The sequence below is a fragment of the Anser brachyrhynchus genome (genome assembly GCF_964034855.1).
Source record: "Anser brachyrhynchus genome assembly, chromosome: 7".
In the NCBI taxonomy this organism is placed as follows: domain Eukaryota; kingdom Metazoa; phylum Chordata; class Aves; order Anseriformes; family Anatidae; genus Anser; species Anser brachyrhynchus.
Window position 1 is genome coordinate 32241854 of NC_137701.1, and position 22901 is coordinate 32264754.

The 22901-nt window shown below is 52.0% G+C and overlaps 2 protein-coding genes and 1 long non-coding RNA gene across 5 annotated transcripts in view; 2 read left to right on the top strand and 1 right to left on the bottom strand.

The window, feature by feature from the left end:
- Positions 1-18767, top strand: part of LOC308197889 (UPF0538 protein C2orf76 homolog) — a 38642-nt gene extending 19875 nt beyond the window's left edge. The window contains exon 6 of the mRNA XM_080599169.1: positions 17649-18767. Coding sequence (XP_080455295.1) covers positions 17649-17659 — 11 coding nt within the window. The 3' untranslated portion in view covers positions 17660-18767. The remainder of the gene's footprint in view (positions 1-17648) is intronic.
- Positions 1010-21468, bottom strand: STEAP3 (STEAP3 metalloreductase). 3 transcript variants are annotated; one of them, XM_080599157.1, is made up of 5 exons: positions 20832-21468; positions 9177-9657; positions 8234-8761; positions 6530-6694; positions 1010-1439 (listed from the first exon to the last, which is right to left on the bottom strand). In XM_080599157.1, exons 1-5 carry the CDS (start codon positions 20873-20875, stop codon positions 1149-1151), a joined length of 1509 nt encoding a protein of 502 aa, XP_080455283.1. In that variant the 5' UTR covers positions 20876-21468; the 3' UTR covers positions 1010-1148. The 3 variants fall into 3 exon arrangements, with proteins under 3 accessions (XP_080455283.1, XP_080455282.1, XP_080455284.1); XM_080599156.1 differs by lacking the exon at positions 20832-21468 and adding an exon at positions 20343-20731; XM_080599158.1 differs by lacking the exon at positions 20832-21468 and adding an exon at positions 18778-19358.
- LOC308197891 lies at positions 1446-5573 on the top strand. The gene is made up of 2 exons (XR_013953419.1): positions 1446-3834; positions 3950-5573. It is a non-coding gene; the product is annotated as an uncharacterized lncRNA (long non-coding RNA).
- Positions 21469-22901: the final 1433 nt, after the last annotated feature.

Genomic DNA, 22901 nt, shown 5'->3' on the forward strand with positions numbered 1-22901 from the left:
GTGCCTGACCTTGCTGAGGTAGTCCTCTAGTGTCATCTTGATTGCTTGAGCTTTTGTGAATGGCTGTCCATTCTCTATTTGGATGATTTGGATGTCCGAAAGCTAAAGAATTATTCTGATAAAGAGCAAGGGCTTGAAGGGATATGAAGTGAGAGGTATAAAATTAAATTGAGATGGAATTCTTCATTGCCCTGTACCTCATCCAAAGTGGGTGTGAAGTCAGAAGGAAAGCATCTGATACCTGCTTTGTGATTTAGGAAGTGCCTTCTTCAGGTGCAAGGCAATGAAGGGTGGTGCCCAAAATGTGCAATTCCTGTATTTTCATGCCGTGGTTAAGAACTCATTGATCCTTTTGCAAGACAGTTCAAAGACCTTATTACTGCTAGTGAAACCCGCAAACTGTCTGTGTAAATGGGCACGTTCAGGTGACTATGATTTATAAAACCTTCACCGTATTATCTGACATAAGGTTTTGGCTTCCTCCTTGAAGTTTTGTGAAGCAGCAGGTCTTTCTGGTAACTCTCTTCACAGCTTACAGGACCAGAACTGCTGGCTGTATTTGAGGAAGCAGGATACTTGGATTTGCTGTCGGGTTTGGATACCTTTACTAAAATCTGCAGGCTCTACATAACACAGATATTGTTCTGCTTTAACATGGCTATAGAGTTCTTTGAGGGGACCAAATCCAGAGATGATTTGGTTTTCTAAACCTCACTGTCTGTGTTGATCCAGACACTCAAGAGGCAGGATGTCTCTGCTGTCATAAAGCTCAGAAAATCCATGTTCCTTCATATGTAAAAGAACAAAAGCATTGACATTTATGAAAGTACATAGGGAGCAGCAGAGAAAGTACTGGTATGGAGAGCTGCTAGCCAGTGACAGAATCCATTGGTTTTCTGTGTACATTAGTGTTGCTAGCTCAGCTTTCACGGTGATTTTTAAGGCAACATTTGTCCTAGCAAACCAGCAATATCACTTAAATACTACTGTCTGAACTCTTTCATGGTAGTCCATTTTCTAAAGTCACCAAATTTTATTTCTTTACCCACAATATAATTATACCAAAACATACATATAGTTAAGAAAAAGAAACACCTTTATAGAAATGTCGATAGTGCTTTGAAATCCGCCGTCGCCCCGGCGCTTCTTTAGACGTGGCTAGAGGTCTCCCCGCTCGAATACTCCCCTGTTGCGCTGGGCAGCACAAACTTCACGTATCTCCCCTTCTCCCAGCCCCTCCTGATTCGCACGAGTCTGTGGTGGATGCAGGGCAAGCTGAAGATGACCTTTGCTAGGATCACAGTACATGGGACGAGCAGCGTGAGGGTGTAGGTGGGAGGCAGGTAGAATTTGTACTGGTTCTCGTCAAAGGCCCTCGACCACCCGTACGTGAGGGTGTGCAGAGTGCTGATTAGCAAGGCAATGAATCCAAGGGTGGACTAAAAGGAAGAGAAACACACACCGGTTAGCGGAGGACCTGGTATTTTCACCTGTAGGGGTACATAGTGCAGAGAAAGCAATGAAGATTCCCGTGTTTTATTTTTTCTAGAATAAAATGCGACTGGAAACCTTTCACAGGTAGCGTGCCAGCCTGCGTTTTGCTTTTTCTCATCAGATGTTAAATGTGATACTAGTACAGCAGGAGTCTCCCAGAAAATGCTGCCGACCCAGCCAAGGGGTGAGCTCCCGCCCCGGCGCCCGCTGAGCCCGTAACCGCGGGGAGCTCACAAATGCTCTGGCTCTGCCGTGGCCCGTCCGTGGCTGGCAGTAGCCAGGGGCTGCCGGCCAGCCAGGGAAAGCACGCACCTTTCGCACAGCATCGCGGCTACGGACCAGCAGTTGGCACTGTCAGAAGTCGGTGAAGCCTGGCAAAGAGATCTGCAGGTAACTGCTGGCACCTACAGGAAAACTGCAGCGTGCTGAGGCTGATCTCGAAACTGAAGCGCTCTGCTCTCAGGTGAGCAACAGCCCTGATGGGTTTCCTTCTCCATCCTAGAGATGTGTGTTGGTTCGTGAGCTGAACCATGAGGCTATGTGATGGACTAAACCCTTGGAACTGGGAGCCAAGAGCCCTTTATCCACTGAAGGAGGCAGCAAGGACTCAGCCCCTGCTCTGCAGACAAGAACTTGCTCTATTTTCAGCTGAGACTGTGGCTCCCAAGCACCCACAGAGACAACATTTTGCCTGAATATTGCCAGCTCCTGCTCACGTTTGCTCTCAAGAGGGGGTTTAAATTGTGGTCCCCTCACTCACAGTTTCCTGCCTGATCCAAGGTGGTGGCTCCGGAGCCCTGTCCATGGGTGCTGAGCAGGAGCTGGGCTCCAGCTTCCAGAGTCACGCCTTCGCCACCTCCCCAGGGGCTGCTGGCTGTGCTTTCAAAGAAAAATGTGGGTCCAAAATTGTGGTGCAAAAACGTGTGTGTCTGCTGCCCAGCTTTGACTGTCTGGTCTCAGCCTGTAATGACAACCAAACTTCAAGGTGCCCGGATGGGAGAAATTTCACCACACGCTGCTGATGTCCCCAGTTTAGGGAAGGAAGCCTTTAGAAGTCAAAATACCCGGCTTGCTGCAATCAGAGATCAGCAAGAAACGCTGTCTTCCTGCAGGTATGGCCAGGAAAGAAGGCACAGCAGGGAGATCAGAGATCGGGGCAAACAGGAGGAAGAACCTGTCACATTCTCTTGAAAAAAAAAAATCTCAGCTGGAAAATGTCTCCTTTCAAAACATCCCTTCCTGTTTGCGGTCACTGACAAACCATTTTAAAACCCAGATAACTTTTAAAAGTGTACCGTGCTGCTAACAACAAGCTAGATCAAGTCTCCTCTACCCTTCACCGCAAATTATTTAGGCAGCCGAGAGGACTGGGCAGGCAAGGAAAGATCTCTAAAATACGCCCCATATCTATGTACTTTACTGTTACAGCACCTATCAGACTGTCATGTGGGTGCCTGTAAGCCCGGCCAAGATGTCACCCTCCCAACAGCCTGCCAAGTTAGGGAGCTCTTCTCTCCGTGCCACAGCTGAGCGCTGCTCAAGGTCGTCCCCGGAGCCAGCAGCAGCCCTGCGAGCTGAGCCTCGTCCTGTGGGCATCCCCGCACCCACCTTTTCTTCCAGGCTGCCTTCGTCCCCAAAGCCACATCCAATTCCTAAGCCCGGGTGACAACAGGCAGCAAACCCAAAGAGGGTCAAGATTTGTTTCACTGGGAAAATGAAGGTGTTTGCTGGAACATGCCACGATTGCAGCTGAAAGAGAGAATGCTCCTAACAGTGGGAACCGACCCGTGGCTCATCCATCATTTATCGACTCTCAGCTTCCCTCCAACAGGCAGAGCATCCCTGGGTGGAAGGAGGCTGGAAGTAGCAGCGTGAGACTAATCTGGCAGAGCACAGATGTAAAACGGGGCAGGGAGAAAGGTGACGGAGTGCAGTCCGAAGGCAGCAGGTGCTTTCTGCACCGGGCGGCACGGGTGGCCTTTGGGGTCAGTCCGGACGGGGCTCCGTGTGCGGCAGAGCTGCAGATAATTAGTTTGGTCCTCTACGGTTTCTCTTTCAACCGCTGCTGGCAGCGGGGAAGAGCAGAAGTGGAAATTAGTATGATGAGAGGCACCACCCCGTCACAGCCGCGCGGTGACCCGCTGTTGTGTGCAGGCAGCGGGTCACGTGAAGCAAAAAAGCTAATTGGCAAGAAATTTGCCCATGACACAGCCTGAGCTTGGAAGCTCTGGTCTTGGCTGTCTTCTCCACGCAGCGCCCGGCTGTGAGGCTTTAATGTTTTAAACAGCGGCAGGGATTTTTGCACTGTCACAGCGCGGGGAATATGGGGCCGCCTGCCAGGTAAGGTGTTAAAGCCCTCTGAGCGATGGCTGTATGAGGATGGCATCTTCCTAATGCAGGCTTGGCATGCATTTTCTGTTCTGTATTGATTTTTCTCTCTCCTCCATCTCCTCAGTGTCCGGAAGGCTCCCTGCAATGCATCAGCAGAGGTGACTCTGTCACACGTGGCTCATTTAGAAATGAGTGCAGCATCCAAAGCAAAAGACCCCTTCCTGACCCAAATACGCTTCTGACTTCTGCTGCCGTTAGTCCTAAAAAGTCATTAGCTGTGTGGAAGTTGGCTCTGGCTCTGGCTTCATTGACAGGAGCGCCAGAAAGGGTCCGATGACAGATTCTTTGTATCCTGCAATCAGGAGCTAAGCAAGAAACCAGGTCAATTCAACCTTCAGATTCCAGGAGGACTTTTCAGGGTGGGGAGGTAAAGGCAATCATACACGTTTTTACTTCTGCGCCAATTAGACTGGATTCGTAAATCACTGGGGAACATTAAAAATGTCTCCTATAAGTTGAATTGCATATGAATTATTCCTGTTACCTAGTTACTCCCTTTTCTATGGGAAGCCACGATGCCTCTGATGCGCTGTAATAGGGTCACGTGCTGGATGTCCTGAACAGCACCCGTGTCTCCTACTCATATCCTCAAGAAAGGTATCACCAACTTATTGAAGAAAAAAAAAAATTAAAGTATTTCTAATTAAAAACAAGAACAAATGAGCTGGAAGTTAACATGCTAGGAGACCTGTATTCCTCTTAAGGCACGATGCCACCCGTGCATCTCCTGCACGTCCTCAGCTGGGAGCTTGTGTAGCGCTGCCATGCCTCATCCCGCACTTACACAAAGCTCTGAGTGGTCTTTTCATGCCCTGAGCCAGGCAGTCGCTACGTGGGGCAGCCAAGAGCTATTTTGGAGCCCAGTGTCACGTATTTGTGTGGTGCCAGTGCTGACAGAAAGACGCGGGAAGGGATCACAGAGGGCAGAGATGTGACAGTTGTGTGACGTGCACGGGTAGGAGACAATGTACGTGTTACACGACACGGCACCACCAGGAGAGCTGCCTGGGGAGCCAGAGGGAGGTGCAGGGAGTTTCAGAGGCTCATTCCAGGCTGCAAGGAAGTTTTTCCCTTCCTTTGGGATTCCTGGTATGAGATGCCTAAGCCAGGACAGGAATTTATCCGATGTCCCAGCGGCTGCAGCCCTCCCCTGAGATGTGATGGTGAGAGTTAATATGCTGTTGTCCGATCTGAACGAGATGTTTAAAGCCAGATCTCTGCCCTCCCCGAGGGACGATCTCCTGGGGTCAAGCTCCCCAGGTGAGGCTCTTCTACGCAGTGTAAATAATTACTCACCAGCCCACAGAAAGAGAGGAGGAAAAAAAAAAACAAAAACACAAAAAACCCTAACTGACTTGCTAGCTTGGAGATCAGGGCACTCGTGGGAGAGCAAGCTTCAAACTCCTGCTCTAATGAATATTGAATTATTTATGTGCAGCTGAAGAGCTTCAGCAGGGGAGAATGAATGACAGATTTGCACCTCCGCGTGCCCTAACCCTGCGTCCCCTAATCCCTGGGCGTGCGCTGGTGCCACGGGTGGAGGGGCTCCGCAGGGCAGGTGCTGGGGGCTGCGTCCCATGGGGTTTGCGTGCGCTGGGTGCCACGCTGGTCACTGCTGCATCACCCGAAGCCTGGCTCAGGCTAAGCAGCAGCAGTGTAGGAGGCACAATTAACCATGGGATTTAGACCTCTGAATTTGGTGAATTTGGCCTCAAGTGCAGAGGGTATTTAGAAGTTTTATTCCCTGCTCTCCCTGTTAGCCTGAAGCCTGGCTCCATGTGCGTCCCTGTGCTGGGAGGTTTTGGGAATGTCCCGCACAGGGTACTCAGGTCACTCTGGGGATCTGGACATTGCTGCAAGTGGGAAGAAGGCTCCTAAACCACTGAGAAAATCTGGAGAAAGAAAAACTACCCTTATGGTCCTAATTCACATTTTAGAAGACACGGACTTTTCACTGATCACTCGGATCTGCGTCCCGCACCAGCTGTCTCCCCGGCTTGTTTTCTGCCTGCCTTCCACAGCCTGCTGCAAGCTCCCCGCAGCACCTCCAGCACGCTGGGCGTGACCGACACACGGCCAGCTCCCGGGGGACCTTGAGCACAGAAGGGAATAACCCTGCCTTCTGTAAATGGCCCCGAGGCTTTCTGCCTTTCTACTTTGTGTGACTTCAGGAGCGTTTTAGCTGTGAACGGCAGCGCTGCTCGCGGGCACAGAGTGAGGGGAAAAGGAGCCTGGAGGACTCTGCACGGAGACATCCCACAGGCGAAGTCCAGGCTGGCTTTGCTCGGGATCTCTGTCTAATGCTGTTAGAGGTGAGGAAGAATTTCAGCCAGCACATTAAAGACTCGCTCTTGCAAAGCTTGCCACTAGCCGCCACGTGGGCGCACATGAGGCACACATTTTCCCTTCCCCTGACGCAGCAGCAGACGGCACACATCCTGCGTGGCAGCGGGGCGCTCTCCAGGACGCACCACATCCCGCTGCCCCGAGGTGTCTGCCGGGCTCGCGTCCCGACGGGGGATGTGTGGAGTGGCAGAGGTGGCCACGTGCGGGGATGGCAGGCCGACCCCTGCCCTCCGTGGTGTGCGAGGGCCTGACCCTGGCTGCAGAATCACTCCGTGACATGGGCAAATGTCAACTTTACCTGGATGAAACTGAATTCCCTCCAGTTGAGAGAGTTTGCGATGGATGGAAGTGAAGTGATGGCAAGTAACGACAGCAAGCCCAGGGCAATTATTCCAACAGAGATATAAATCTCCATCCTCCAGACTTCCTCCTCTACCCAGATATTCATCTTCTTCTCCACAGCCTGGCATGACAATGAAGTTTTGTTAAAATGGAGCGCTTAGGAATAGAGGAATTGATTTTTATCTGTATTCGTTCTGGTTCTGGAAGCAGATTTCCTGGATGAACACTAGTTCCTAGTCCCACCTCCAGCGCTACTGGGCTCTGTGTTTTGGGAGCTGTGAAAATGCTCTTTTATCCCCCTGCTGCTTGTCCCAGCTAGTTCAGATTTGAAGCCTGCTGGGAAGAACTGCTGGATGATCACAGCTCCCACAGCCTGTAACCACAGCAGCAAGCCCCAAAGTTGCATTTGGAAAGATAATTGGAATAAGAACTCAGTTTAAAGCCATGAAAACAAATACAGATGCTTGAATATGCAGCAGTCTCCTAATAACCTTCATTTTAAGTGCATTTGGGGGGGGGGAAATTGTTCATGCTAATGGAAAGGAAGATGGGCTTTATGCTGCATGGCAGAGAACAACATTTAGAACCATCCTCTTTAGCCCATTAAATGGGTTTAATTTACTAAACAAAGATGTTGCTAGAAAACAGGAGGTAGAGGGGAAATGAACAGAGGATGCTTGCCCGAGATTAATGTGCGACTGGCAATCGAGAAGGGCCTGTGCCAGGCTGGAACTGGGAGGCTGGGGGTGTCATCTGATGGATATTTTGAGCAGGCACTGCTGCCAAAACCAGCCATCCTGCTCCCAGCTGCCTCCACAGCCCCTTCCCTCCTCTGTGCTGGGACAAGCCTTTGGGTGGCTGCAGTGGGGAACGCTTGGAAAATATCCCAGCACAGAAAGCAGACTGGCCTGGGGGCAGTTCCTCGATCTGGTTCACCTCTCAGCTGCACAAGGCTTCTTCTGCCATCCCAGGAGAAGCAGGGAGGAGCAGCAAGAAGCCAGGGGCAGAGGAAGGGCAGTCACATTTTTCCATGGCACTGCCAGGCTCCAGAGCTGGCTGGATCGCCTGAAGGTAGGCAATCCCACGCTGGATAAACACTGCCAAGAGCCTCAATAAGGCAATAAAGTACTTTTCCATTTCCTCGTTCCCTTAGACTATGACCAGCTCTTCACCAATATTTTGTTATGGTCCTGGAGGCACGTTGTGACGAGGACACACCTCCTACATAAACAAATCCTCAGGTTTATGGCTTGGTCGCTCCAGCAGGCATCTGCTGTGACCATCAGTGTGAGCAAACAGGGATCCCCCCGTTTCTCAGGCACGCCAGGTGCCAGGCAATGCTGGATTCAAAGGCTTCTCTATGCTCCTCTGGAGCACTGGCATGAGGGAGTTTGATCCTAAACCTGGCTGCAAACGCCTGGACAACATCCTGCTAACGTGCCTGGTCCTCAGTGCGGACGGATGGGTGCGTGCCTGGTACGCGGCGTGCCGCAGCGGGGCACGGTTGCCTCATGAGAGAAGTGCTCACAAAGATAACAGCTTCTTCCCCCGCGTGCTTTGGAAAGTGAGTGCAAAGGCCGAGATATGAAACCTGCTAACCGACATCTGGAGGTGCGCAGAAGATTATTAAGGGTGCTGACGTGGAAGGTGCCAACATTACCTGCTTGACGGCCGTCTCAATTAACTGGTAGCGGTGGGAGCGGCGCATGGGCAGACACAGGCTGTACACGGCGTGCAGGGCAGCGCAGAAGAAGCTGAGGAGGCCAATCTGCTTTCTGTGCTGGAGCCACTGGTCGAGCCAATCCGGAAAACGCCGGTACTTGGTGCCGTAGTAGAGCTGCAAGCAGGCTGCCAGCACGCCGGGCAGGTAGACGAGGGACAGCATGACGTAGGCCACGCAGGGCAGCGTGGTGTTGACCACCTCGATGGGTATCTTGTAGAACTTGTTCTTCTGCTCCCTGATGTAAGGGTGGATGACCTGCCGCACCAGGTTGTAAGTGAAGAAGCAAAGAAAGAGCCCCAGAGCCAAAAAGATGGGGATTTTCCAGGCTGGCAAGAGGCGCAGGGGAATGTTCTCGATCTCACAGGCTGAGGACATGCAGCCCATGTCCACGGGGGTGAATCCCATGACTTGAGCGATCTCTGCAACGGTGCGCTTGGCTTCTTGGTTATTTGAGCAGATCAGGACCTGCAACAAACGGAGGGATACACACAGGGCAAAGAGAGATCAGGCTGCAGGAACGAGTGTGGCGGGAGGGCTGCTATGCTAAAGGAAGCCTGTGTTATCACCAAGCATCTTGCTTCTTGGCAGGCTTTCTGATGGGGATTTACTGTGGCTGCCAAGGACCTCTCCTGGACGGGTTTCCTTTCATGTGTGCACCACCAGTTTGTTTTACCGTCTGTGTTTAGATAAGCAGACAAATAAATAGTACTTTTCACTTACACAGAGACTTCAAAGACTACAAAGCAAGGAGTAACTGGGGTATTTCATTTCAGAGCAAAGAAACGCAGAAACTGCGGGAGCCTAAGGCCATTTACTGTTGAAGTCAGACCTCAGCTGCTGAAATATTGTGGATTTAGCCCTTGCCAGAAGAAAACAATACCTGCTTATTACCATCCCTGGCACCTGACTGCAGCGTCCATGCAGAAACCACGTTAAAGCCCTTGACCACAGTGCAGGCTGGGAACAGGGAGGCCAGGTACTCGGCGTTGGACTCTTTGTGGTGGTTGATTTCAGTGTTGTTACTGACATCCACCAGGATCTTGCCCACCAGCACGTCGGCCAGGTCACAGAGCGTGGAGTAATGTTCCCTGAAAACCGCCACAAAAATGACATCCGTCTTCTTCACCGCCTCAGCCTGGAAGGTGACTTCTGCCGCAGAAGGGAAGAGGCCGGCTTTGCGCTTGGGGTTGCGGCTGCCGACCACCACCTTGAAGCCGGAGCACACCAGGCGGATGGCCAGCGACCGCGCGAAGTCCCCGCTCCCCAGCACCCCGATGGTGCGGCCGGCTGCGGGCGCCGTGGGGTCACCCTCCACGCTCCGGTGGCCAAGGAGGGGTTTGGCCATGTCTCCTCCGGACATCCTGGGGGGAAATACAAGGGGAAATGCAAGTTCACCATGAAGCTCTTGTAAATGCTCAGACCACAACCGTGGTCATGGGGAAAATGCCACTTATGACACGTGAATAGAAATGCGCGGGGTCTTGGGCAAGGAAGGAATTCCCTGATGCCTGCAGGCAGATGTACAGCGCTGGGTCCCAGTAGCCCAGGACCCATCTGCTAAACCCGCCAGCATGTGTGCAGTAATGTCCAGCCACCGTTGGAGGGGGACAAGACACCATGCGGAGGTGGTTTTAGGAAGGAGTTTCCCTGGTTTGAGTGATCGAACACCTGCTGGCTGCACTCATTTGTCCTTTGCGGTTCTTCATCTCACACTGCAAAGCCAGAGCAATCCTAACAGCCACCCGCAATGGCAGCTCTTGGAGCCCCAAGGAACCAGGGGAGATCTTCTTGAAAGCCCTGGAGTCCAGGGGGATCTCAGAGCCCACATTTGGGAGTGGCAAGGGGTGATTTTGATTTGTGGGAGCAGAATGAAGGCAAGGAGTTTGAGGTGAAATGAAAGCATCCTAGAAGTGGTAAGTGAAGAGAGTTGCAGCCTTTGCCTGTTCCAATATTTGGGTCTGTTTGCTTCATCTCTTCAATGAATAATGAGAACTTACTCATGACATTTAAAACAATATATTAAAATATGATGAGATTTGCTCATGAAAGATCTTGATGAGCTTTACAAACATTAATGAATTTTGCCCTGTTACACTCTACTCTCCGTAACAGATTAGATATTAAGACCACGAAGAGGCTTTAAGCAGATCAATAAATTCAACAGCAGCACACCAGCCAAGCCTGGAGGTCAGGAGGAGCTCAATCAGGGAACTGCCAGGCTGTTCACGTGAAGTGTCACCTACAGCTCAAATCTGCCTTTGTGCTTAAAGAATGGCAAATAGCAAATGTGACACCATACTTTTAAAGTGCTCAGGAGGTGGTCTGGAGAACTTACATACCAGGACATGTGGCTTTTGTATTGGGCATGCTGGTAGAAATGATAATAAAGAGCAGAATTAACAGACTCGTGATATACTGGGAAAGAGACAGTTGGTTTTGGCAGAGTACAGTCTGGCCTTACAGCTGATGCAGGTCTTTCAAAGTGAAGGTGACCACTCGGACAGGGTGACCTAGTCACTAGGCTTTGTTTTTCATAGGCTTTTGCAAATGTTCTTTATGTTTAAAAATGCTTTAAAAATGTTTGAAAATGCTCTTCTGGGATTGAAGCAATATTGGTACAAAGAGGAAGGGCACTCCTGCATGAATAGTTACCAATGGGAAACAAAGGGTAAGAGTAAATAAATAATTTTCATAATGGGAACGGGTTGTCAAAGGATATCCCCAAGGACCTGTGTTGTTCAACATGCTCATAAGTGAGCTGGGAAAGGGATTGAATACTGAGAAGATCGAGTTTATGGGTGATAATTGTTTAGTACCGTCAATCTTTATTATGAGAAATGTGCAGAAGGGTCTCCTCATTCAAAGTGCCTGAGCACCAAAATTCACTGCTGGCACATGCCAGGTGCAGCATATGGGCATAAAAAGCCCTATCAGTATGCTTTAATGAGCTGTAAATTTGTTTAAAACACTCAGAAAATAAATAAGATAAAGATCTGAGAGCCACAGTTCTGTGCAGGTACCAGCTCAGGGCTCCCTGAGAGTCACACCACAAACACAGCCTGAGTTACCAGAGCAGGGAGATTTCTTACACAACAGCCACTGCCATCTCTGGTCTCTCAGCCCTGTTCCTCATGGAAAGCCTACAAACACCTTCAGAAGATGGACCTCAAAACTATCATTCACTGTTCTCTGTCTGCTCTCCTTGCCTCTCAGCAAGAGACAAAAGATATGTGTACGTGGAAGAAGTGCTCTTGGAAGAGAAACAAGTGCCAAAGAAAGACAAACTTTCTTCCCCTTTAAGAACACCTCTTCTCTGCTTTCTGCGTATCATGTAGACTTCCTCTCATGGGCTGGATGAGTAAGAGAGAATTATTCATATTTCACTCCGAAGGTTTCTGCTTCTGTTCCAGACCCATGGAAGGATTTGTATGCCTGAAGGCTGACTTGGCTATGCAGGTCAGGTCAGGCGGGTTAATCAAGGCTGCTACCTACGCACACTCACCTGCATTAGGTATAGTCCGTATGTATCACAGTCACTGCAAAACAACACAAAAACCCAACTATGCCACTGTATAAACCCACACACTGAATAGCACACTGCAGTTCTGCTCACTCCACTGCAAAGAAGAGGGAATAAAATTAGAAAAGGGCCATTGGGAATGAGTGAGAGAAGAGACAGGGCCTGCCAACTGCAAAAAGAAACACGTAGGTGAAGATGGAGCAGAGACCACCCAGAACTTCTCTACGTGAAGAACAGCCTCATGGTTGGAGCTCAGGTCAATGCCAACCCTTGTGCCCTGATCCTGAGAAGGCTGGAGAGCAACATAACAACGCCAGTACTCTTCGTCCTCAACCAACCAGGCCACAAAACCACACAGTAAATACGCCAGCTCTGTCTGAAAAGATTTTTTTTTTTGCCCCTTTTTTATCGGGCACTTTATCAAAAGTTCACTGCTTCTCTTTTAAGAAACCTTCTTGCTCCACCTAGATTTATTTGTGGCCAGCACTATTTGTTCTAGGGCCAGAGCTATTGTTTAGCTTAACAGGCTCTCTTGCCTACGCAACCCCCTCCTTTCCAACAACCTGTGTGCACAAACTGTTACCCTGCAATAGAGACACATCTCTGGCTCCCGGCCACGGGGAGAGGAATCAATGTTCAGGGTAACAGAGCAGGTGATTATGAAATGGGACTGCAGGGATGTGGAGCGTGCTGTAAGCAAGCCTTCTTGTGGTGCGTTTTGTTTGTCCTGTTACCACTGCTGAAAATGCTCTGAGGTGTTTGCAGTGCTGGGGGGGGGGGTAAACAGCCTTGATGCCCCGTTATTTTGATTAAAAAGGCTGACAGAACCAAATGGCCTGTGAAGTCACCACAACAGTTAAAAAGCAAGGCTCCTCAGAATGTCTTTGGACTGGAGGCATGGGCTTTTCTGCTGTTATTTCGGTCATATGCTGCCCGTCAGGTCTCTGGAGCAGGGCCTGTCCCTGCTTGGTGCAGGCCCTGTGCCGCCATGAGCCACGGCCACCTCACACCTGCTCGCCACAAGAGGCTCTTGTGATGGAGGGGGAGAAAATCTCCCTATGGCAGTAAACACATTTTGTTGAGAGAAATGCCGTGGTCTCTGGCAAACAGATGCCTGGAAATGGAGCTTGTGATTAGGTAACAGTTCTTTTTAACTTCTGTATCTCTGCAGAACACGCAGACCCCATCTCTCCTGCCACCAGTCCCGCTTCTGCCGCCCCCCTGCCGCCCTGCTCTGCCACCCGGCTCCTCTCCAGGACGCCTGCCCCTCACCTCGGGCTCGGCCCTGTGAAGCCAGGGGTAAACGTGCTCACGTTTACCTATAAACCCTGCCCGCAATGCTCCCTGCCAAGGCTGGCTCCTCACGGCCAGGCCAGCCCACCCAGGTTACTGCGGAGTCACCCGGGAGTGGAGGCCACAGAGGCCGGACACAGCCTTACCATGCCGCAGCCCTGGATAAACCTCATTTATTGATCTTCCCCATCAAGGAAACTGCACCCCTGCTGAGTTACGGCGTGTGAAGTTCAAGGAGATCGGTGTCTTACCAAGAAAGCTACGGGATGATTTAAAGCTCAGCCCAGTGGAAGTAAAGTAGCTTCACTCCTAACCGGGAAGCGGTTCCATAATTAAAATATCTAATACAAAGTAAAGCTGCCCTTCAGCTAGACTATTAATGACACCCTTATATCACTGCTTGGGGATGCTGCACCCAGATGCATTGTGCTTGTTACTGCCTGCAGTTCACCTATTGCATCTCAATGACTTCTATTATTTGCAGTACAATAGCGGTGACAGCCGTGAGCAAGATCAGGAGCTCCAGGCACCAAACCAAAACCGGATAGAAGGCAGCTCCTGCCCCAAAGAATGGGATCAGACAGACAAAAGCTGGGTGAAACGAAGCAGTCAAATCTCTGCTGCCCAGGTGGAGAGCAGGAGGGGCTCTTGCAGAAGAAAAGCAAGGATAACTCGATGTATTTTTCACTTGAGGTTTGGCAGAAGCTGTTAGCTTAGGCTTGGTGCCAGGAAACAAAGCTTTTCTGCCACACAGCAGGGTTCTGCAGCAGGACGGCAGTTCTGGGCTGAGCTGGGCTGCAGAAGCCCCTCCAGGTGTGGCTGCACTCCCAGCCACGTCAATCTGCACTCAGATAATGCCCCACTGCTAATGGGAAGCTGGTGCTATCGTTATCCTCCCTCCACAGACGTGGCGACTGAGATAGCAATGATAGCAGGGCTCCAGCACATTTGCCTGGGAAGACCCTGATATCCTTGTCCACGTCTTTCACAACAAGACCATCTTTTCAGGACCCTTTCGGTTATTCTGGGCAGAGGACTATAGCCTCACGGGTTCCCATAATTCACAGTCTGGCGGTGCTTGGCTTGTAAACCCTGGACCAGGATGTACCCATCATGGCAAAGCACAGGCTTTGCTTCACTTCTGGACAGAAAAAAAACTGAGATCCATTTCACTGTCTTGGTATTAGGGTTTAGCAGATAAAAGTCAATCTAGTTTTACAACAGTTCTGATTAAAAAAAAAAAAAAAAAAAAAAGCAATATCTCAAAGATATCATTGAGTCAAATTGTGCCAAAGAACATGGCAGCAATCTGACAAGGAGCTCCGTGTAATGGTGCTGTACAGCACAATGAAACTGGCTCCTGTTTGCACAAAGCCTCATCTCCGAGCTCAGCATCACGTACGGAGTCTTAGCAGGCAGCACCTTGGCTACAATAACCGCTTCTGTGTCTTCCCCTGAGGTCAGATTTTGCTTAGACTGACCACAACTGAGTCTTGAGTAGCTGTGGATTCACCCTGGTGCATGTCCTTACAGAGCCTCATCAGGGCTTCAGTTTCGGCATTGTGGGTTATCTGAGATAAAGCACATGATTATTATCTACATCCCCTAATAAGCTTTGGGGTCAAGCAGCAGGAGGAAACAAGTGATATGGAAGAGGCCTTCCTTCATCAAGGCACTGCAGAGGAATGTCCTGGTGTCTGCACCGCGATATTCCCTGTGTGCCATGGAGCACGGTCCCATACATACACACAGAGTTGAGGGATGGCAGTGGTCTCTGCCCCCAGGTGATTCAGTCTGCATACACGGACCTTTGTACCTCCCGGACTGACCACAAAACCACAGCCCTGCAGCTCCTGTTTGCAGAGCCTGGCATTCTCTATGAAGTTGACACACCAAGAAGTCACAGCTGGAGAAATTCATTCAGTGCCAGAAGTTTCTGTTCAGGTCTTGCTGTCCATAGAAATACCAACTTTTTGGCTACAGCTGCTTTGTTTCCAAGGAAAATAAAGCATTTAAGTCTCTCTCACACCCAGAGAGTCCCTCCAAAGAGCACTGCCAGTACCATGTACCTGCTAAGACTGGCAGAGATTTAAGTAAGAAAATGGCTTATCCAAAGCTGGTTAACCCCAGCTCTGCTCACACTTCAGGATACTTCTTAGTCCCGTCCAGGCTGACTGGAAATAACACGTCTGCTCTGTGGGCAGCTTGCAGAAGAGGGAGGAAGAGGGGAAAACCAGGCTTGTTGCCTCTTTCCCTCGTACTCCTTCCAAAACAGACTGAGCTAGCTCCCCACCAGTGTAAACCAGGAACCAGCAAATGCAATAAACCAACCGTCTGTGTTGCTTCAGCCAGAAAAGCGATGTTGCAAACCTCTCTGGGATGCCAGCCAGGCGGTAAGAATGAGGAAATGCCAGCATCAGGGTCCCCCAGGTCCCCATTTGCTGGGGAGAGACATCCCCGGCAGGCACTGCTGGGTGCTGAGGCTGTCCCTGGCCATGCGGGGTGGGGACAGACCTGCTGTGGGCTCCCGGGGCTGCAGCGTGCCCCTGCCACTACACCGTGCTGTGCCCTCATCCCTCTCCCTAGCCCTGGGCTGGTGTTTATCTGATCAGTTGTTAAAACCACTTCCATAAGCTCACGCAGAGCCCATCTTTCTCCCCTCAGCGTCTCTTGACCCAATGAATCAATCTCCCTCGCTGCTTCCTTTCTAACCCCCAAAGGTCACAGCATGTGATTCACCCCTGCCTTCTCTGCAGACACATTTTGCGCTTTGAGGATGAGTTTCATGTTTTCTTGGAGGAGCTGAATTTTCCATTTGAGCCCCCGAAAGGCAGTGGCTGGAGCAGACGCCGCTTCCCCCACGTGCCACGTCTGCTCCTACCTCCCAGCACGCTGTTTGCTTTTGCACAACCGCACGGCACCGCTGACTTGTGCTCTGTGATGCCCCTAACCCCGTCCCCATCCCCGTCCCCTGCCTGGCCGGTCCCTCACCCGCTGTCCGCACGGTCGGTCAGTCCAACCTCACGGGACACAGCTCGTGCCCTGCTTTTTTAGACCCTCCCTCCAGTTTGTCACAGCCCTTAATTCTGAGCCTCTCCTCTTGAACGTTTCCTCTGGGTCACCCACAAAGCGGGCGCGTGCCTCCCTGCTCCGCCACCCGCTCACAACAACGCGGGCTGGCGGGCGCTGGCCCCCCCCTGCTCCACGTACCCTCCGGTTTAAACATTGATAAATATCGAGGATGTTGGTTTTTGAAGCCAAAGGTATGTCCCTGACCACAGGATGTTCTTCGCCGTGTCCCGAACTCAAAAACATGTTTCAAAACAGGGGAAAGCGGAGGAGAGAGGGCTCACAGAATTTTCCGCTGGAACAACATAAGTCGGCTTTTCCCACACAAGCTCAGACATTTTGGCCATGGTTTTCCTATAGAAATGCAACAGCCCGTTGGCACCTGGTGAGGTTAAATGGGCAGTGCTGACGCTGGGCAGAAAAATCACCCATCTGCAATATTGGCTGTGACTCGACTGAACCGGAAAACAAACTTTTGGCCGACTGTTTTCACCCAAACTATGTACTTTTAAGCACAGTTACCACCAGGTTGTGCCACAGATATCCCCAAACTCTCCTCTCCCAAATTTGTCTCCTAAGAGCAGCTCACGTCTCCCGTGCTACAGGCATAGCACACACAACTTTATCTGGTTGATGGGTCCCTGAATAAGAAGGTTATTTCCCCAGCTTATCATCGAGGGACAGTTTACAGCAATGTTAAGTGCTGTAGCGAAGTCCTGGGGGGCTTCTGTTGCTTTCTTTTGGGGTCTTAATTGCCTTGCTGCTCTTTCCAAGTTCACGACTATCTCACAGTGACGCACCCGCTCCTGAGCTTTCCCCTTTCTGAAATGCGGGGAGAGGAGGTAAGTAGCCAAAAGCATGGATGGCAAAATCTTTTTGGGTAGATCTAACGACAGCCTGCAGCTAGGCATGACTGGAGGAGGTGCTGCTGCCTGAAACGAGCAGGGGAAAGTCTCCGCTCCTGCCCGGCTGCCGGTGGCGGCGAGCTCTGAGCCCAGCGGCCACCCCAGGGAGCTGGCAGACCCTGGCTGTTTGAAAACTCATGCTTCTTTCCGGAAAGACACAGAGGAATTACGCTGCCTGCGCATGCAAACATTTGGTTTGGCCATTGCCGCCTGTTAGAAGGGTCTCCAAGATCAGCACGCCCTCGCATCTCTGGCTCTGCCTCTTGCAGCGACTCAGAGGATGCACAGGGCCCTGCGGTGGAGAGGGTGGCGGGGAGCTGAAGCTGACAGCGTGGGGTCAGCCCGGCTCCTGCGGACTCCTGCTCTCACCTCCCGAAGCCCAGGCACAGCACGCGGTGAGCTCTGAAGTGCACGGGGTCTTGCTGGTCACCTCGGGGAGGTGAATTGCCCCGGTCCCTTTTCTTCAGGGACGTTCAGCTGCTAACAGCTTGCTGTGAAGCAATGGTGTATGTGTAGTTCTGGCCAGCTATTATATGTTTCTCTCTATTTTTCTTCACTCCTTCAGGTGGGTGCTGAGACCACCAGGAAAGGAAGAATTGTTACTGACTGAGGAACTGGAGGAAAAGCAAGAGAAGAGGGCAGGTGGCTTCACTGGGAATTGACCACAGAAGGACAATGACTACGGTGATCATGCTGCCTTGTGAATGCAGCCTGTGCTTTGCCCAAACACACTGTATGTCCTTTGGGGTACATTCAAGGTATGTGACAGACATACCTGATCTGCTGATCAGCTGTGATGGGCAGGAGAGGTGTTTGGGGAGGAAAATAGCAGCACATCATAATTCCCCGGTAGGTTCTCCAGGATGAGGGAAGCATGGTGCAGGGGTGCACACCCTGCACACAGGACCCCAGCGACTCAGCGTGTGCCAGACGAGTGCACCCAGCAAATATTTCACCACTGACCCACCAGCCATCCTGTGCCCTGCTGCATGCTGTGCTTGCGATGGTGGAGGGCCTCCGGCTGGCCACGGGAATTGGTGCTGTCTGGCTTTTAGGCTCTGTCCAGCTGAGATCCCTCTACCATGGGCTTTAATGCATTTTTTTATGGGAGATCTACTGGAGCACTACCTCCTGCACCCACCTTTGGCAAGAACATCCCTGCGGTAAGAAGTTCATTTATTCTAAGTAACTGAAGAGGTGCAGGTTGGTATCTGCTAGTGATGATCAGTGGTTGGGATTAGCATACTTCTGTGGTGGACACATTATCTACAGACCCCCATTCCTGAAGCCTGCGGTCTGTGGGTAACTCTTAAGACATTTTTGCAAAGACTACAACGGTGTATTGATATGAACTAAACTGAAATGCATATGCAAGTGTTATCCCAATTGAGTCTTTAGACAGACTCACTGAAAATCTGAGAACCTGGAAAAAGACGGAAGGAGTTCATGTCTGAACTCCTTGAACCCTAGCCAAAATTTTCAAAAATGTTCAACTGATTTGGGCACCAAAGTACCTAAGGGCTTTTGAAATGGGATGTAAGCACCCACATCACTGACATGCTTTCCAAACATTTTATCCTTTAATTTAAGCTACATTTCACTTAGATGCAGACAGAAAGCAGCTTAGTCCACTGCAGGGGAAGCAACTCTGTGAAGATGCAGTAACTTAAAGTTTAGAAATAATTAGCACTTGCCTCCATCGTGAGGTTGGCAGGAAAGGTAATTCTAATCGGTGACGGTAAACATCTATATAACTAATTGGTGGGTTTTAATTCTTGTTATGTGACATCCCATAGCCACGGCTGCCCGTGCCTTTCACACCTCTCCGGAGAGCCGGCTTGGTTGGCCTACTTCTTCCACCATCGGAAAAGATGTGTTTCCCATGAATCTAAAGCTGCTTCTATTTATGGGTGTAATGCTACAAGGTCGCAGTCAAAGCATAGTTCCTGACAATAAAAAGCAAAACAAACAAAAAGCAAAAATAAAAACCAAAGCAAACAAAAATTATGCTTTCAAGAAGCACGTTTTCCTGAGGCACGCTGTGTTTTCTTTTTAAACAAAGACTTGTTGAGTCACCAACATTTTCTTCTCTACAATTATGGAGGAAATCGAATATGTACAGTGAGTATCGGATCCTGTATTACCGTACATTTGTTTTATAGCAAATGAGATTTTAAGAGAGGAGAATTCTTAAGCCTGATGTAGTATTTAAATCTTGTTAGCCCTCCATCTCCTCAGCCCGCAGGATAATGATACTGTAAGACGATGGCCTTCCTCTCTCGCCATCTCAGTTTTGATTTCTTTCCATGGGAGACATTTTCCAACGCACCAGTTTTATCTAGACCACACGGGCGGCAGTGATCTGGGGTTCTTGGTACACGTCCATCCTCTGCATGGCTCTGCAGGGTGCAGGCCTCTGGGCTGTCCCCAAAACGGGGCTGTCGTGGCCCCGTGCTGTCCCAGCAAGGGTCACAGGGCAGGGACAGTCCCGTGCCGGGTCACCTTGCCTATGGGACAGTCCTACTTGAATGCTGCCTCTCCAGCTCCTTCACAGCTTTTGCTGTTCAGCGCTCTGACACGGGGCGAACGCCAAAGCCGCCCCACGGAGCATCCAACCCCGCAGCCTTTTAGGAACCCTACACAGGCAAGGAAGCTTGGCAGCCGCTCCCCGCTCACCCTTGGGGGACTGAGATTTATTTATTTTTAATATCTCAGTTCCTGATTCCTCCTGTGCTGGAAGAAGTCCTTACCCTCCTCAAAAAGCTGCTGATGAGAAAGTGAAAGCCGAGCGCGCCCTGCTCCATGGGGCAAGCGCCGCATCCCGCTGCTGTGCGTCCACCTGCAGCTCCCTGCCCCACCCCCAAATACTCCGGCTCTCGAGTGGGCTCCGAGCACCCCAAACCTCCGGGCTCGGGGCTGTCCCCGAAGCCTCCCAGCTCGCAGCGTTTCCCATTTCTGCCCGGGCAGGGCGCTCCGTAATCACGGCCCTGCACAGCCACGGGGCAGCGCGACCCGCTCCTGCTAAACCTCAGCCCCTCCGCAACGCCCCGGGGGGGGGGGGGGGATCCCAGCCTCGGGATAGGGGGGGTTTCATCCCCGGGATGGGGGTGTCCCAGCCCCGGGCTGGGGGCTCGCAGCCCCAGGGGGTGCCGGTGCCCCGCTGCGGGCAGAGCCGCGCCCGGCCCCGCGCCGCCCTGCCGGGGCCGCGGGTTCGATCCCCGCCGCCGCCTCGTCCTGCTGCTCCCCGCGGGGTACTCACCTCTGCGCCGGGCCGGGCAGCGGGAGGGCGAGCGGAGCCGTCCGGGGGCTGCGAGGGAGGCGCGCTGATGTCAGGCCGCCAGCTCCGCCCTCCCTGCCCATGTGCCCGGCTCGGCACGGCTCGGCTGGGCACGGCTCGGCACGGCTCGGCACGGCTTCCCCCCACCCCCCCCACCCCCCCGGCCGCCCCTTGGGGGCAGGAGGCCGGGCACGGCTCGGCTCCCCGCTTCAGGGGCGCGTTTTGGAGGCGCCGAGCGCCTTCGTTTGGCCGGGAGGGTGCGGCTCGGCGCTATCGGGGGCCGCGCACTTGTCCCTGCAGCCCGTGCCGGGGGGCAGATAATGGGGAGAGAGAGGCCTGTCCCCCCGCAGCCGCCCCCAGGCTCGGCACGGCCCTGCTCCCTTACCAGCGATGGCCCTACAAATAAAGCCGCAGCGCCAGGGATCCACTAATGGTCCCCCCAAAGCTGCTCCCTCTGCTCAGCTGCCTCACCTGCCCCTTCCCTCAGGGGCTTTTCGAAGCCTTCCCGAAAGCATCTTTGGTCAGGGCTTTATGCAGCCGCTGCTCTGAGGCTTCTCGAGCCGTTCCCAGAGGCCGGTGTGATTCGTGCCCGTGGTTTCCCGGAACAGCCCATTGTGCTGCCTGGTGGCCCCGCTGGGGTGGCAGAGCTGGTGCTGCCAGCTCGGCGGTGTCGGCAGAAAGAAGGCTGTCGTGGCCCGACGGGGTGTCCCGTGCTCTGTCACTGCTGTGCCACGGCCTGGCGTGGAGGCAGAAAGAAAGAAATCATTGAGCTCTGCTCAGCTTTCTGGATCTTGCTACCTGTCCTCCTGCATCAGACCTTTTTTCTGCCCTTTTAGTTTATTACAGACCCCTTAGCCATTGCCTGTTTCTCTCTTGGTCACGGAGATTTCATTCCACACGGTTCCCCACTAGGGTCTCAGGTCTCAGCTGCAGCCACGCAGGGCTCCCTGCACGGCCCTGCCTGGCCGGCAGCGAGCCTGCCGCGGTGAATCCCCCATCACGGCCTTCAGCGGCGACCACCCCTCTGAGTCCCTTCATCCCAAAGTGCTGACGCCTGCTTACTTTTGCAACGTCACTCCCTTTTCATAACATAGGAACCTTTCTGATTTTCCCCCCAGCATTTTCACCCAAATTTCACCACCTTTCTTTCAGAAAGAAACGTGCCAGGATTAACACCCGTTTTATAACTTTCTCCATCTCCTGGATCCGAACAGGCCACGCGTTTGCTGAGTGCCTCAAGCCTTGCAGTACCATTTTTTTCCTGCAGATGTTGAGCTGCAAAGCAGCTGAAGTCTCCCCAAATCCAGGTGCAGGATGGTTCCTCCCTCCCCGTCACTGCTCCCCGCTTGCTGGACCTCCGAGATGTATGGCGTTACTGAGCACATTTTTCAGGGACTTCATTTCGCCCTCCATCTGTCACTTTTAACCTGCGAACTGCCTGCACTTGGGATGCATCTCACCACACTCAAGTGTTGCTGTGGCACCCAGGAGGATGCTTGGGCTGTAAGTGCCCATGTCCCAGTAGGGTTTACCTGAATCTGGGTACCCCAAATTCACCACTAAGGCCACACCACCGCTTTGTGGCTTACAGAGATCTGCCGTCCAACCCCACCCCTTCCTCCGTGCCCCCCGAGGTCCCCATTTTGGGTCGCTTCCCATCCTCGGCCCCCCCTGGACCTCCTGGGGGGCTGGCAGCATCCCTCGGGGAGGTCGGTTGGAAAACATAACGCAGAGCTACCAGAAAACCGACTCCTGCCACTAATCAGCTCCCGTCAGGTTATCGCTTTCGCAGCCGCCCGGCTTTTCGGAGAAAAATGTATTTTATCAGCCCTCTGCGGAGGAGACCTGGTGGAGATGCTCAGCGCTGGCGCTGCCGGGGCTCGTCCCCGCCTGTCGTGCAGGCGCCATCTAGTAGGAAAAGGAGAAAAACACCGAGAATGAAACACGGTGGGAAGTTGGAATGAGGTTTCTTGCAGGAGCATCCACCTGGGGCAGGAAAATAGTTTAATCTAACACAGAACTGTTCTGAGGCTGTGCAGGTACAGCCCGGAGATAGTGCTCTTGGGAATCTGCAGCAAATGGTTAGGGTATGAAAACCTCCCAAAATTAAGCAACTTTTGTCCAGAGTGGGCCCTGATTTGCTGAATATTACAATACAGAAAATATAAAACTAGAGGCCGGCACCTCTCTATATAACCACCGTACAGACCGCTGGGGCTGGTTCAGGGGACTCTGGCAAAACGCGTCATTTCCCGACTGCTCCTTGATAACTTTGTCAGGGTTGCATCCCGTTAATTATCCGCATGGGTTAATTGCAATGTACTGTCCTGGGCTGCTGTGTTCAAACCGGCTCTGGTCGGTGCCAGGCGCTCCCCTTTCCAGTGCTGAGGTCGCATCGGAAACCTCTTCCTGCCATCCCTGCGCGTGTGATTTCCCGTCGCAAAGGCATCTGCTCTCGTCGTACCGCATGATTTCACCGCAGATCCCATAACAGTGCCGCCGCCGTTTTCTGACAGTCACATGGGTGCCTCGGAAGCGCAT

Coding starts and splice junctions, on each gene's coding strand:
- STEAP3 (XM_080599156.1), bottom strand. CDS start 20,443: ATGGGCAGGGAGGGCGGAGCTGGCGGCCTGACATCAGCGCGCCTCCCT. Junction 8,762..9,176: donor CCAGGGATGGTAATAAGCAG/GTATTGTTTTCT, acceptor CGTTTGTTGCAG/GTCCTGATCTGCTCAAATAA. Junction 1,440..6,529: donor GGGAATTCAGTTTCATCCAG/GTAAAGTTGACA, acceptor TCTTCCTTTTAG/TCCACCCTTGGATTCATTGC.